The sequence below is a fragment of the Topomyia yanbarensis genome, chromosome 2, assembly GCF_030247195.1.
Source record: "Topomyia yanbarensis strain Yona2022 chromosome 2, ASM3024719v1, whole genome shotgun sequence".
Taxonomy (NCBI): domain Eukaryota; kingdom Metazoa; phylum Arthropoda; class Insecta; order Diptera; family Culicidae; genus Topomyia; species Topomyia yanbarensis.
In genome coordinates this window covers 181,837,020-181,849,402 of record NC_080671.1, presented here as the reverse complement: position 1 = coordinate 181,849,402, position 12,383 = coordinate 181,837,020, and the positions used below count along the sequence as shown (strand labels likewise).

The following is a 12,383-nucleotide window of genomic DNA, read 5'->3' as shown; positions in this document are numbered from 1 at the left end:
TTTTAAAAGGGTCGAGGCCGTAAGGCTGAAAATCATAAGGCCGAATTCAAAAGGCTGAAAAATCAAAAGGCGGACTTTCAAAAGGCAAACTTTCTGGAAGGCGGAATTTCAAAAGGCAAACTTTTCAGAAGGCAGAATTTTGAAAGGCAAACTTGTTTATAGAACGAAACAAAACAAACAAAGCAATGATAATAATGTGTTATTATCCAATACCTGATATTGATTATATTTCGAGTGAATACATTTTAAAGCTGATTTTGCCCTCTTTTAAATATGAGCAGCTCTTTTGAGTCATTTTTAAAATTTTTATGCTTGTTCATTTTTGCAATTATGGATACTTGGCTATGATTTACGTTTTAGTATAGTATAGTGTAAAATTGCGATCCACCAAACGTATGTTTTGTTTTGGCCATTATTATTATGATCGCCAGTGAGTTTTGGTTTTCCATGCAGCGTTTCAATAATTAAAATTATCCTTATTATCTTTTTTTATATCATAAGCTGTTCTTTCGCATTATATATATCATCATTTTTGAATTTCGCTAAGTTTTTCAAACGATGATTTATTGAATGATCTTACATATATTCAACCATCGGTTGCTACACTGCTCTAGCACTTGGGGCGAAGGCAGTGTAATGCGGCTTTGCCGCATAACCGAGCCCAGGGATCCGAAGCGGCGGCCCCTCACAAGCAAACCTGTGATCCACTCGTTTGCCCGGTTTACTCAAACATAGGGACTATAAATTAGGTTAAGTCCAACAGAGCGACAGCGATGTTGGACAGCACGCGACTTGAAGCGATGTGGCGTAAATGTTTTTTATTGATTGGTAAAGAAGAATAATCTAATTAATTTTGGCTCAAGTACAATATTAGTACTATTGGTAAACAAACTCATTTAAAGTTATTTAAATATTTAGGTAGTTGCCGTTATGCTCAAACATTTGAGCTACATGCCAGCTGCTTACAACTGCATAACTGTTCGTATTCCCGTTTTACTCGAACATAGGGATTGATTCCTTCTTTCAAATATGAGCAGTTCTTTGAATCTGTATGCCAAATAACTCTTGCGCTACAGTGTGATCACTTCGACTGCCCGGTTTACTCAAACATAGGGGATGATTCCCTCTTTCGAGCATTATTTGAATCTGAATTAAAATCGCAATGAATGCACAATTTGACAAAGGGTATGGTGGATTTTTAGAGTATCAATCCTTCTTTTGTATTAGAAATGTTTCGTACGTAAACGTGCGATCCGCCCGGTAGCTCGATTTACTCAAACATGAGGAGATTAATCAATCAGGTAGAACACAATGTGAAATAAACGAATAATAAAAAAAGTTTGCCTTATGAGATTTGGCCTTTTGGGTTTTCGGCTTTTTGAGTTTTCGCCTTTAAAGTTTTCGGCCATTTGATTTTTCGACGTTTTTAGCATTAGGCCTTTTGAATTTTCGCCTTTTAAAATTTCGCCTTATTTTTTTCGGCCTTTTGATTTTTAGCCTTTTGATGCTAAATCGTTTTAAAAATATTAAACTTGAAAAAAATGTGTTGCGTCTAAAAATATGTAATGATTACTTCGAAAATTGATCAATGTCGCCCCGGTTTACGGTATAAGTTTTACATTTTTTTGAGTGTACCGATCGCCAGCATCTATTTTAATCCGCCTACCCGATCAGCGTGGCAAGCTGAAAGTTAGCAAAAGTTGAGCAAAGCAAAATTGATGCTGGCAGAGTTTCTGCGAGCATTTTGCGCGATTTGTGCGCGAATTCTGGCAACGAATTCGTTCAAATGCAACAACCGTTTCTGACAGAAGCGGTTAAACTAACCGATGCTGCTCACTTTTATCCAGAATCCATCCAGAAATGTACGGCCAAGATCTCTGCACGCTTCCTGCAACATCTTTGTCAGATGTTTTGCTCGATTCATGCTAAATTCTACCAGGTAGGAATTGACAGGATCTTTGCACAGTTTATGTCCGAGTTATGCCAGGGTTTTGCTTGGTTCCTGTCAAAATTTGCCAGATAACGCGAGCGAAACAGAGTTCGCCCTAGCTCAACTAACCCGATAGGATACGCGCAGAAATCTGACAGGGCTGCCAAACCAAGACTTACAGAAATCTAGCAGAGCGGTCTCTGCCAGAAAATTTGCTCACTGGGTAGCCGCTTTTTCATTTACTGGGCAGTTTTGGCATCTGATATCGCATTTTTTTCGAAAGGACCAATACAAACTGTCAAAACATGCGGTTGATCGAATTGCCCGCCCAAGCTGTCACGCACGCAAAGAAATTTTCAAAGTGTCAATCTCGTGAGTCGGGAATCGCTCACGCTCGTTGTTCCTTCTTTTCATTTTAGAACGTCGAGCAGTGTGCCACGCGCTCGCTGTCTGTGCTAACTAAATAGTGACTTTTTAACAACAGTTTGCAATCATGACTGAAACTTTGCAGCTTCGTGGTCAGCTTGTAGGGCATTCTGGCTGGGTAACGCAAATTGCCACCAACCCGAAATATCCGGATATGATCCTGTCTTCATCGCGAGGTATGTACACTACGCTTTAAAGATGGCGACTTACATTGAGTTGCAAACCGCATGGTACATGGTCATTTATTTTACTTCCAGATAAGACGTTGATTGTCTGGAAACTAACCCGTGACGATGCCAGCTATGGTATCCCGCAAAAGCGTTTGTACGGTCATTCGCACTTCATCAGTGATGTTGTCCTATCATCCGATGGAAATTATGCTTTGTCCGGTTCGTGGGACAAAACCCTTCGCCTGTGGGATTTGGCCGCCGGAAAGTCTACTCGCCGTTTTGAAGACCATACTAAGGTGTGAAATAATTACATTGTGTGCGGTCGAAGCTGACTGCAAAAGTTAGGAGCTTAAGCGAATGCCATCTGAACAAATCGAAAGCTTTGTCAGATGTCAATCCTTCGGTCGAATGAGAAATTCAAGCATGGATTTCTTGTTGCTAGGGTTTTCATTAGAAAAGTGCCTATGCGAGGCAGAAGAAACATGATTATGTTAAATAAGCGCCAATGCGTGGCAGAAGATCTTGGATCGTTTTCCCCGATTGGTTGTATAAACGGTGGCTAAACTACACACGTTGATTGGTTTTAAATAGGTATTGTTTAGAGATAGATTTAGTTAGCGATACTTATTTCATAAATTGATCCGGCACATTTCACGATTTGAAAAATATTGGCACAATCCCAGCTCCATGTCGAATCATAATTTAATATTCAATATGGTGTTCATTTTTGAGCGTGCTAGAGAAAATCTTGATTGTCATTTTTGCCGGATAGCATCTTTGCAATTTGGTGACCATGGTTAAGATACAATTAGATAAATGAAATGTGCTGGTTTAAAACCCTAATTTTGTTTTCTCAATATAACCTTTTTTTCGTTTATTAGGATGTTCTGTCGGTAGCATTCTCCGTAGACAATCGGCAGATTGTCTCAGGATCGCGTGACAAAACCATTAAGCTGTGGAATACATTGGCCGAGTGCAAATACACCATCCAGGAGGATGGCCATTCCGATTGGGTCTCGTGTGTTCGATTCTCACCAAACCATACCAATCCAATCATCGTTTCCGCTGGCTGGGATCGTACCGTGAAGGTCTGGAATTTGGCCAACTGCAAGCTTAAGATCGATCATTTGGGACACAATGGATACCTAAACTCCGTATCCGTTTCTCCGGATGGTTCCCTGTGCACATCCGGTGGTAAGGATTGCAAGGCTTTCTTGTGGGATCTAAACGATGGTAAGCATCTGCACACCTTGGAGCACAATGAGGTCATCAACGCGCTGTGCTTCTCGCCTAATCGCTACTGGCTGTGCGTCGCTTATGGCCCATCGATTAAGATCTGGGATTTAGCATGCAAAACCATGGTTGAGGAGCTGAAGCCATCGAAGGCTGACCCGCCGCAATGTCTGTCACTGGCCTGGTCCACCGATGGACAGACCTTATATGCTGGATACTCGGATAACATCATTCGTGTCTGGCAGGTGTCTGTATCGGCGCGTTAAGATCGCGAGAATACTGTAATTTTGATCAATGAATAAAAGTATTTGTCGATAAGGCTGTGTAACTCATTATAAGTTCATTCGAAATTCAGCTCCCTTAGTTTTATGCAGGCACGATAAATCTGTTTTGCAACAATTGAAGGTGGCTTAATTCTAAAATTGGAGAATCCTGCGTAAAATATAGCTGACGGCAGTCAATTTTGCTATTACTGGCAAAACCAAACAAATATTTCAAAACGACTATAACGAAATTACCGTTGAAACGTGGCCAGTCGGTGCCACATACAAGCGTTTGAATGGTTTTTATTAGTTCAACCCTTTTGAAGACCTTGACAATTAGGCATAGAATTAATACATAAAGAAGCGAATGACCCTAAGGTTAAAACTTCAATAATTGAAAAAAAAATCACATTGTTCCACGTCCATACATTTTTCGATAAATAATCAGCCTTAAGGACGATTCAGACGATACATCAGCTTCCGTCAACGTCAACGGAACGTAACCGTTTCGTCAGGATAAGTTTAATACTTTTCTCTTGCGCCCGTTCACACGTACCGTAGGTGAAAACGTTCCGTGTCGTTGATGTGTGTGAATGCTTCCATTTAACTGCATGTAACTAATCTTGACGTTGCGTACCGGTGACGGAAGCCTAATGTATCATGTGAATCGTACTTTATACTGCGCGGCGGGTGAGGTGAGACGCCAAAACTCACTTCACTTTCTTATGACTTTTGCCGCCGTATTATTCAATAATCTTGGTGACTATAAAATTGCCACTGCCTTAGGAACCCAAAACGTTAGTGGCAATATAGTAGTAATTTAGAATGCAGCCGATATTTCAGCGTAATCGAACTTACTTTTTTTCGCCGTCAAGAAATAAACATTGACACACAAATTTCTCTAAAATTGTCATTTAGCGTTTGTTGAAAACCAAAAAAATAAGTGGGGGTTGGTTTTTCCTATTTCTTTATTTTTCGGAATTGATATTGGGTTGTTTTCGTTATCTTTCTAAACACATTATGCATTAAAAGGGTTAATAAATGGGGAAAACTCTAGTTTGGGTGGTGCTTTCTTTATTGATTAAAAAAACTACTAATTTTATTCAATCTTTATTGTTACTAATTATTTACTAACTTGTAGTTATTAACACTGCAGCGTAAGTATTCAAAACTGCAACATAATCACTGCTATTAATTTCTGTGCTCAATACAGGACAGGTGTGTTGTTTCTTGAAAATATTCTATTGAAATTGGTTTGCGTGGCAAAATGACCTTAGCAGCTGATTCGCACATTTTGTAGTGTTTTATTCAATGTGAGATTTTGGCCGTAAAACTAGTAATTCGCAAAAGAAAAATGCAGCATGGAAAATTGTCGGTAATGACTATTACGATTACAAGAATGTATGTATCACGGTTTCTAGCTCACTCCTTATGGAGATGCTCTTTTTCCTTAAGAATGGAGAAGTCCAACCGCATCCAGATGATCACCAGCACAAACATGATGTAAAGAAATCCTACCACCAATAACGGTTCCTGCAGCATCATCACCCGACTAAAGTTGTATTTCAAATTGAAATCAGCAATGTGATTCTCAACCACATTTTTCTTGCTGAAGGAGATCACAGGACGACCGGTAGTGTCAAGATACGTATAATGCAAAGTATCTAAGTTTCGGGTTACTGAATAGGGAGCGATCAGTTTGATGTTGGTGGATCCTTCCGGGAGGATGATTTTTGTCGTAACTTCATCCACAATCATGTCGTCAAAGATATGATCAACGAGTCTCATCTTCAACAGAAAATTTTCGCCAGTTTGGAATAGGTATTCAAAGCTGGGCACGTTGTAACCCAGAGTGTAATGAGTTTTCCAGCCTCCAAACAATGGGAAACGGGGACGGAGATCCAACTCGACTGAATCCTTCAGAACGCGCATGGCCGAAGTGGAAATGTTCCCATTCGTGTCTCTGTAGTACACTCCGGTGGCAGACGCCGGAAGCAGCGTTTTGTATGACTTAACACATGCTTGGTTAGAACGGGAATCTTTCTGATAGTCGTATCGTGAAAAAGCTCCCTTCAATGCAGCTCCAGAATGGACGATGTCGATCGTTTCCTCCACTGCAATATTTCCCCAGTGGGAGACTTCAATCACACGTTCTAGATTAGTGACTGTCATGAAGGGGGTGAAGTTTTCAAAATGCACAGTCAGCGGCTCCACCGAGAAAGCTGTTTTAAAGAAATTTGCTTTTTAAACCATCACGTCACCAAAAATAAGATGTCACTTACCAGCAACGTTGTCATACGGGCCGTAGGTAATAGTACTATCCGATTGAACAGCTGGCTTAAACTGGGTGTAACTTTCCACATTGCGCGAGCTTAGATGAACTGTTGTTTTCTGGGTGACAGTTTTGAATGGTGAATAAACGTACACGTTACCAAAATATTGTACCAGCTGACGATCAGTTTGAGCAATCGAGGTCGGATACGGCAAAAGTGATTTGGTGAAGACGGTATCGATATAAACAACCGGATTTGGCGACCCGGATGGAAGATTCATTGAAAAGATCACACCCTTCGGTGAAGCAGTTTCCGTCAGCTTCAAGTCTTTTTTAGATGAATCTTTAGCAGAAATAAATGCCAAACGTTCTCGTTCCTCATTCTGCACGATGAACAGATAGTTATTGATTGGTTTTTTCGATTTGTGTTCCAGTGTGATCTTGTATGAAATTTTAACCAACTGCGATGTAAGATCGATGGTACGATCTACATTTTTGTTCTCAATTTCCACATCGATTGCAGACTGTACGCTCAAAACATATACAGCAAACACTGCCAGAAATACGGCACTTCTGATCATTCTTATTTTAATTACTGTAGAATAGTTATTTTAACAGGAAAACAAAAAAGCCGCACCAAATTTACAAAATGCACCCTTTTCTCAGGCAGCCACCGCAGAAGGACACGCACACACAACACATCAGCGCCGCTTTTGACAACTGAAAAAATATTGACGTGTAAAAATCGATATTAGTCTGGTCGACATAAAAATTGATAAACTCTCGCAAGCGCTAACTCGCCAGGGGGTAAATGGGGCAAATTCGTAGATTCGATTTATTTGTAAACGTTTTTCCGTTACGTTATATCCAAATTAGCTTTTAATTTTCTATGCTTTTCTCGTTTGATAGTACACAATTAGGTGGCATCCCGAATAGAATTTTGCAACAACATTTACCCTACAAACAATCATAAAACAATAAACATTATAATTATTACCACAGAGAACTGACGTCCATCTTCAGCATTCAACTTGTGTAAAATCTCTAACGTCCAATTCATTCACTTGAATGAAAACCGGTTTTCGTTGAAAACCGGTTTTCGGCTAATTGGTCACCAGCAACCTGAAAACTGGTTTTCAGCGAAAACCGGTTTTCATCCAGGGAAGAAATTGGCCGTAACGGTTTCGAAGGTAGTTGGGATATCCAAACCAGGTGCGCTACTGTCGACATGTTTTTTGTGGCTGAGTTCGACAGAATTGACAGCGGTTATTCCTCTACCCACCCTCTTAGAACGGTTGGTTTCAAAATCGTCCAACGAATGACGTTCGTTGGACCAATTTGGACAACGTCCAAATAACCGTTCAACAAACGTCCATCGTTGGGCCCGTGTTGAACGATTTTGAAACAATTTTTTGAACGTCTCAGTGGGCAGTCAAACTAGTCAGGAACCGGTTCGGACTTCCAGCATGAATTCCAGCTCAAATGCATCAACCAATAGAGTCGGAATCGGTTGTTTTCTTTGAGCAATATTCCATACTGAATCCATTCAGGATTTCGAACCGGTTTCGGAATGGATTCGACGGATAGTTGGGATAGGTTGGTGCGGCGGCGCTAGTGTTTATCGTATATTAATTCAAATGTTTACACATGTTTTTTAAATAATTTTGTTCGATCATGGATGTCTGTTCTCTGTGTTATTACTGTATCGAGATTGTTCGACGCAGAGTTCGCGCAGTAGATTTAAAATAAAATTTCATGTAACAATCAATTTTACTGTTCAGCAAAAAACTGATACAGTAAATCGACATTAAATTTTACTGTTCTCGAGAAAAGAATATGGAGAAAAATTGATTTTTTCAATGTTAAGATACATAACCACTCCTCTTGTTTACAGTAAAAGTCGATTTTACATTGAAATTTACTGTTAAGATTTTCGATTGATTGACACCGGTGTAGTGGAGTGCACTGGTTTTGCATTTTCTAGCAGATGTGTAGAAAACTGTCAATGTTCCATTGACACTTCTGCTAGAAAGTGCAAAACCAGTGCACTCCACTACACCAGTGCACATCAATCGAAAATCCCATTTATAAACGTTAAAGTTTATTGTTTTTGTATTGTAGCAAAACACTATAATTTATTGTAAATTATTGTAAAATTACTGTACTGTGACAGTGAAAATCGTGGTTTTATTGTACATTGCTATTCGGAATAAAATTGATGAAAATTTTCTAATACGATTTTCGATTGATTGACACCGGTGTAGTGGAGTGCACTGGAACTGCACCATTTTTGCACTTTCTAGCAGAAGTGCAGAAAACTGGCTTTGTTCCATTGACACTTCTGCTAGAAAGTGCAAAACCAGTGCACTACACTACACCGGTATCAATCAATCGAAAATTCCATAAGAATTTGCTGGCGGGTTCGTCTAGTTTGATGTTGGAGAATCGGGTCCTAGGGGCAGATCATTTGTGATGCCTTTTTAAAAATCAGCGAAATTAAATGCATGAAAATTCATAATGTATTTTGCGTTTCGTGCCCACATGTATGAGGTATTGAATGATTTCAATTGACTTATAAGGGGCCCTTACACACGCAATAAAAGTGTTATTACTAAGTAATGACATGACTGAAATTGTATGAGAATTCCGTTATTATTCACCTTACACGCTCATTAAAGTGGAATTACTGCTCAGTAATGACATTACTAGCGCCTCGTGTAAGGGGCCCTATACTGCCGGTACTTGCATATGAGCGACCGAAATTAAAAGTCGCAAGGATAGAACATGCTTCGCAAAACCCGTCTCAAACATACTAGAATATAAAAATCGGAAATAAACTTCAAGCATAAAGACAGAAAATCCTTCGGCATAAGAATCGCTTAAAAAGTTCTGACCCATAAAATTCGGCAAGGGTGAGCCTCCAGTAAAAAAACGTTTAAAAAAAAATAAATTGCTCATAGGAGCATCCGTATAGCTCGATGTTCAAGATTAAAGGTCGGCTAAAAAAACTACTTTGTAAGAATCGGATGTATTTCTTTCCGGTTTTTTTACCCGACTCTTACAAAGGAATGTCCCAGTTCAATTTTTAAGCTTGAAGTTTATATCCGGTTTTTATATTCTAATATATTTGAAATGGGTTTTACGAAGCATGCTCTGTCCTTGCGACTTTTATTTTCGGTCGCTCAATATCAGTCCCATATAAAAAAACATCATGTTGAGAAAAAGCCGATTCAATATTTTTCTTTACTTTTTGTTTTACGACTACGAAGAATTATAATTCTCGGTATTGTTGCACAAAATAGTTTAAGTGCTACCTAACTATTTCTGTTGCAAAAGAATTTAACTGAAAAATCTTATTCTTTTAGTGAAAACGATGAAAAAAGCTAAATGGGACTCATATGCAAGCAAGTACTTTTGTTGATGAATGCAAATGTACTCGCATATCTGTCCCACCTGCTTCTCATCCTAGTTTAGTTTCTTTTGTCTATTGATAGATTTTGTATGATTTCGTTTGAATTAAAGTGTCATAAAATAAGTGTTTGTGTTTTGACAACTGTTAATTGGTATATATCTGCGCTTAATGTAATAAACTGCAGAATAGTTACTCCGGTAGTGTGAATATAACTGTCAATTCGATTCGACCGTCAAACCAACGTTGGTCAAACGGTAGTCTAGTTAACGGATTTTTTTTTACTTCGAGCAACTTTAATTCTATCCAATCAAAAAATTCACTACTTTTTGTTAAGCAGATAACAGGCAATCGGTTTGGAACTCTCCTTATGGTGATAATCCTTCAGTAGCCGCTATTAGCACCACCACCGGAGACATTTTTTGTGATGGCTGAGCCTGAAGATGTCTCTTCAGCATCAATGCTATGGGATATATTAAATGTATAGTTTTAATTTGTTTTTTTACTGTAAATGAATCCCGGTGGCATATAAATAACTATGCTACACTGCACAGTGTATATCAGATAAAAAATCCCTCAACTGCTTTGTAAACAACATATGGGACTGATATGCGAGTATTTTTCATATGGGACAAACATGGTTTGGTATTTTTTTCGTATTTCACCAAACAATCACGCGATTTTTGCAGTGATTTCTTGAAGTATATTAAAAATGAAAGTCATACGTGAAGCTAGCTAAAAATGATGAAAATGCATATGGGACTGTTATGCGAATATGGGCAGTATATACCTGTCAAAAAACAGTACTTTCAAAATGCTCAAAAGGGCTAGTAATGCCATTACTGAGCAGTAATGCCACTTTTAATGATCGTGTAAGGCGAGTAATGACGGAATTCCTATACAATTTCAATAATGTCATTACTTAGTAATGACACATTTATTGCGCGTGTAAAGGCCTCTAAAAGGATGATTGCAATATTTGCAAAATATAATTTACATATAATTTAGCTTCTAGAAAATAATGTTTTCATTCAGCATGTTTTTTTTTTTTCTAATTCCGAGTATTGTGAGCCTCGTGCGGTAGAAGTCAAACCAAAGCAATAATTATCACTTCGCTCTTAATTAAGACAGTTTATCCAATAGGCAGAGATAAATCATAGTGTGGGCTTCGGGTACCCTTGGCGGTGTGTGTACCTTGAAATGGCGCACTTATCCCAATTTACAACGCCTCCAATTTAGTTTCCACATAAAGGTTCCTTTGATCCAACCGATCTAGCATTACGGAAGAAAAAATAAACTTCTTGCTGCAATCGATGTTTCAATTGATGACTGCAATGCTAAATTCTACTTTCATGTTTGAAGCTATTCAAACTGGGTGGGAATTTGATAACAAACTTGTAATAAATTTATAGCTAGATAATGACTTTAAATAAACATTTAAATGTATTAAATTTGTATGATCGTTCATTAAAAACGCGCGAAGACCATTTTTCAACTTCTGAGGGTATATAATGTACATATAGTCATTGTAACCACAACCTTACACAAAAGCTTAGAAGAAATCGGTCCAAATTCTTTATAATCGGAAATTTTAACGCTAAACACAGGTCCTGAAATACTGAAAGCAATTCCAACGGTATTATTAAATGCTCTGCTGGTTATTCTTCAATTTTGTTCCCGAATGGACCTACGTGCAAGGACAATTTATTTGGTTTTGACAGGTCAAAGTAACATTTGTAGCGGATCAATTACTTTGATTCTGATCGCCTTCCAGTAATTTTTTCACTTTCTCAAGGAACTGTTTCCAATCCCATCAGCTCAGTGTTTAATTATCGCAAAGCGAATTGGGAAAGGTACAAAACTGATATTGAGAATAATTTTAATCATGATCATGATTTACAAAATGAAGCTGACATTGATACAGCATTACAAATTTTAAGTGATTCTACAGTTGATGCTAGAAATTTATTAGTACCAACAACATGGATAAAATTTAATACTCCTATTATTAATGACAAACTTCAACTTCTGATTCGCTTGAAGAATGTCCGAAGACGTCAATATCAGTGTTCTCGTGATCCTGCTATGAAACACAATTGATTGATTTCATTTAATAGCTTGAATTTAAAGTGGTCAAATCAAGTTAAATACTTGGGTTTGATTCACGTTGAAAAAACTTACATTAAAGGAAGCCGAGCGAAATGCAACAAATATACAGAATTTATATACCCTTTTATAAACAGGAATTCTAGGCTCTGCCTTAAGAACATACTATTAATTTATAAACATAAATTTAGACCGACAATGCTATATGCCGTGCCAATTTGGGCAAGTTGTTAAATGAGAAAGCATATTATAACGTTATAATAATTAACCAAATCATGTATACCAAATATATTGAGTGAGAAATGTGATGCAAACTAAACAATATAATCAAATATATAATAAAATATAAAAACTTATGCACTTATGAAGAATACTGCCATTTTACGCATAATTGTCCCGTGTATATGGGGAATCCCATATAACATGGCGCAAATATGCTTATAACGGCAGAATATAACTTGAACTTATTCTTGAATGAGCCCATTATTCAATGATTATCTAATATTTTTAAAACACGAAAAGTGGATAAAATACTAGCATCGGGAATTTTTCGGATTATTATATTTTCGAAGCA

General features: G+C 37.9%; 2 protein-coding genes across 2 annotated transcripts; one reads left to right on the top strand and one right to left on the bottom strand.

Moving 5' to 3' along the window:
• Nucleotides 1-2,320: 2,320 nt before the first annotated feature.
• Nucleotides 2,321-4,077, top strand: LOC131682311 (small ribosomal subunit protein RACK1). Its single transcript, XM_058963702.1, has 3 exons — nucleotides 2,321-2,532; nucleotides 2,614-2,822; nucleotides 3,408-4,077. Exons 1-3 carry the CDS (start codon nucleotides 2,424-2,426, stop codon nucleotides 4,023-4,025), a joined length of 936 nt encoding a protein of 311 aa, XP_058819685.1. The 5' UTR covers nucleotides 2,321-2,423; the 3' UTR covers nucleotides 4,026-4,077.
• A 1,039-nt stretch (nucleotides 4,078-5,116) lies between these two features.
• Nucleotides 5,117-6,998, bottom strand: LOC131682310 (dolichyl-diphosphooligosaccharide--protein glycosyltransferase subunit 1). The gene is made up of 2 exons (XM_058963700.1): nucleotides 6,305-6,998; nucleotides 5,117-6,244 (listed from the first exon to the last, which is right to left on the bottom strand). The coding sequence occupies exons 1-2, from the start codon at nucleotides 6,873-6,875 to the stop codon at nucleotides 5,445-5,447; spliced, it is 1,371 nt and encodes a 456-aa protein (XP_058819683.1). The 5' UTR covers nucleotides 6,876-6,998; the 3' UTR covers nucleotides 5,117-5,444.
• Between the last annotated feature and the right edge of the window lie 5,385 nt (nucleotides 6,999-12,383).

Bases quoted from the DNA above. Each gene is read 5' to 3' on its own strand.
- LOC131682311 (XM_058963702.1), top strand. From the start codon at position 2,424: ATGACTGAAACTTTGCAGCTTCGTGGTCAGCTTGTAGGGCATTCTGGC. The intron at 2,533-2,613 runs GTATGTACACTA...TTTTACTTCCAG, and splicing joins GATCCTGTCTTCATCGCGAG to ATAAGACGTTGATTGTCTGG. The intron at 2,823-3,407 runs GTGTGAAATAAT...TTCGTTTATTAG, and splicing joins GTTTTGAAGACCATACTAAG to GATGTTCTGTCGGTAGCATT.
- LOC131682310 (XM_058963700.1), bottom strand. From the start codon at position 6,875: ATGATCAGAAGTGCCGTATTTCTGGCAGTGTTTGCTGTATATGTTTTG. The intron at 6,245-6,304 runs GTAAGTGACATC...TCTTTAAAACAG, and splicing joins CCCGTATGACAACGTTGCTG to CTTTCTCGGTGGAGCCGCTG.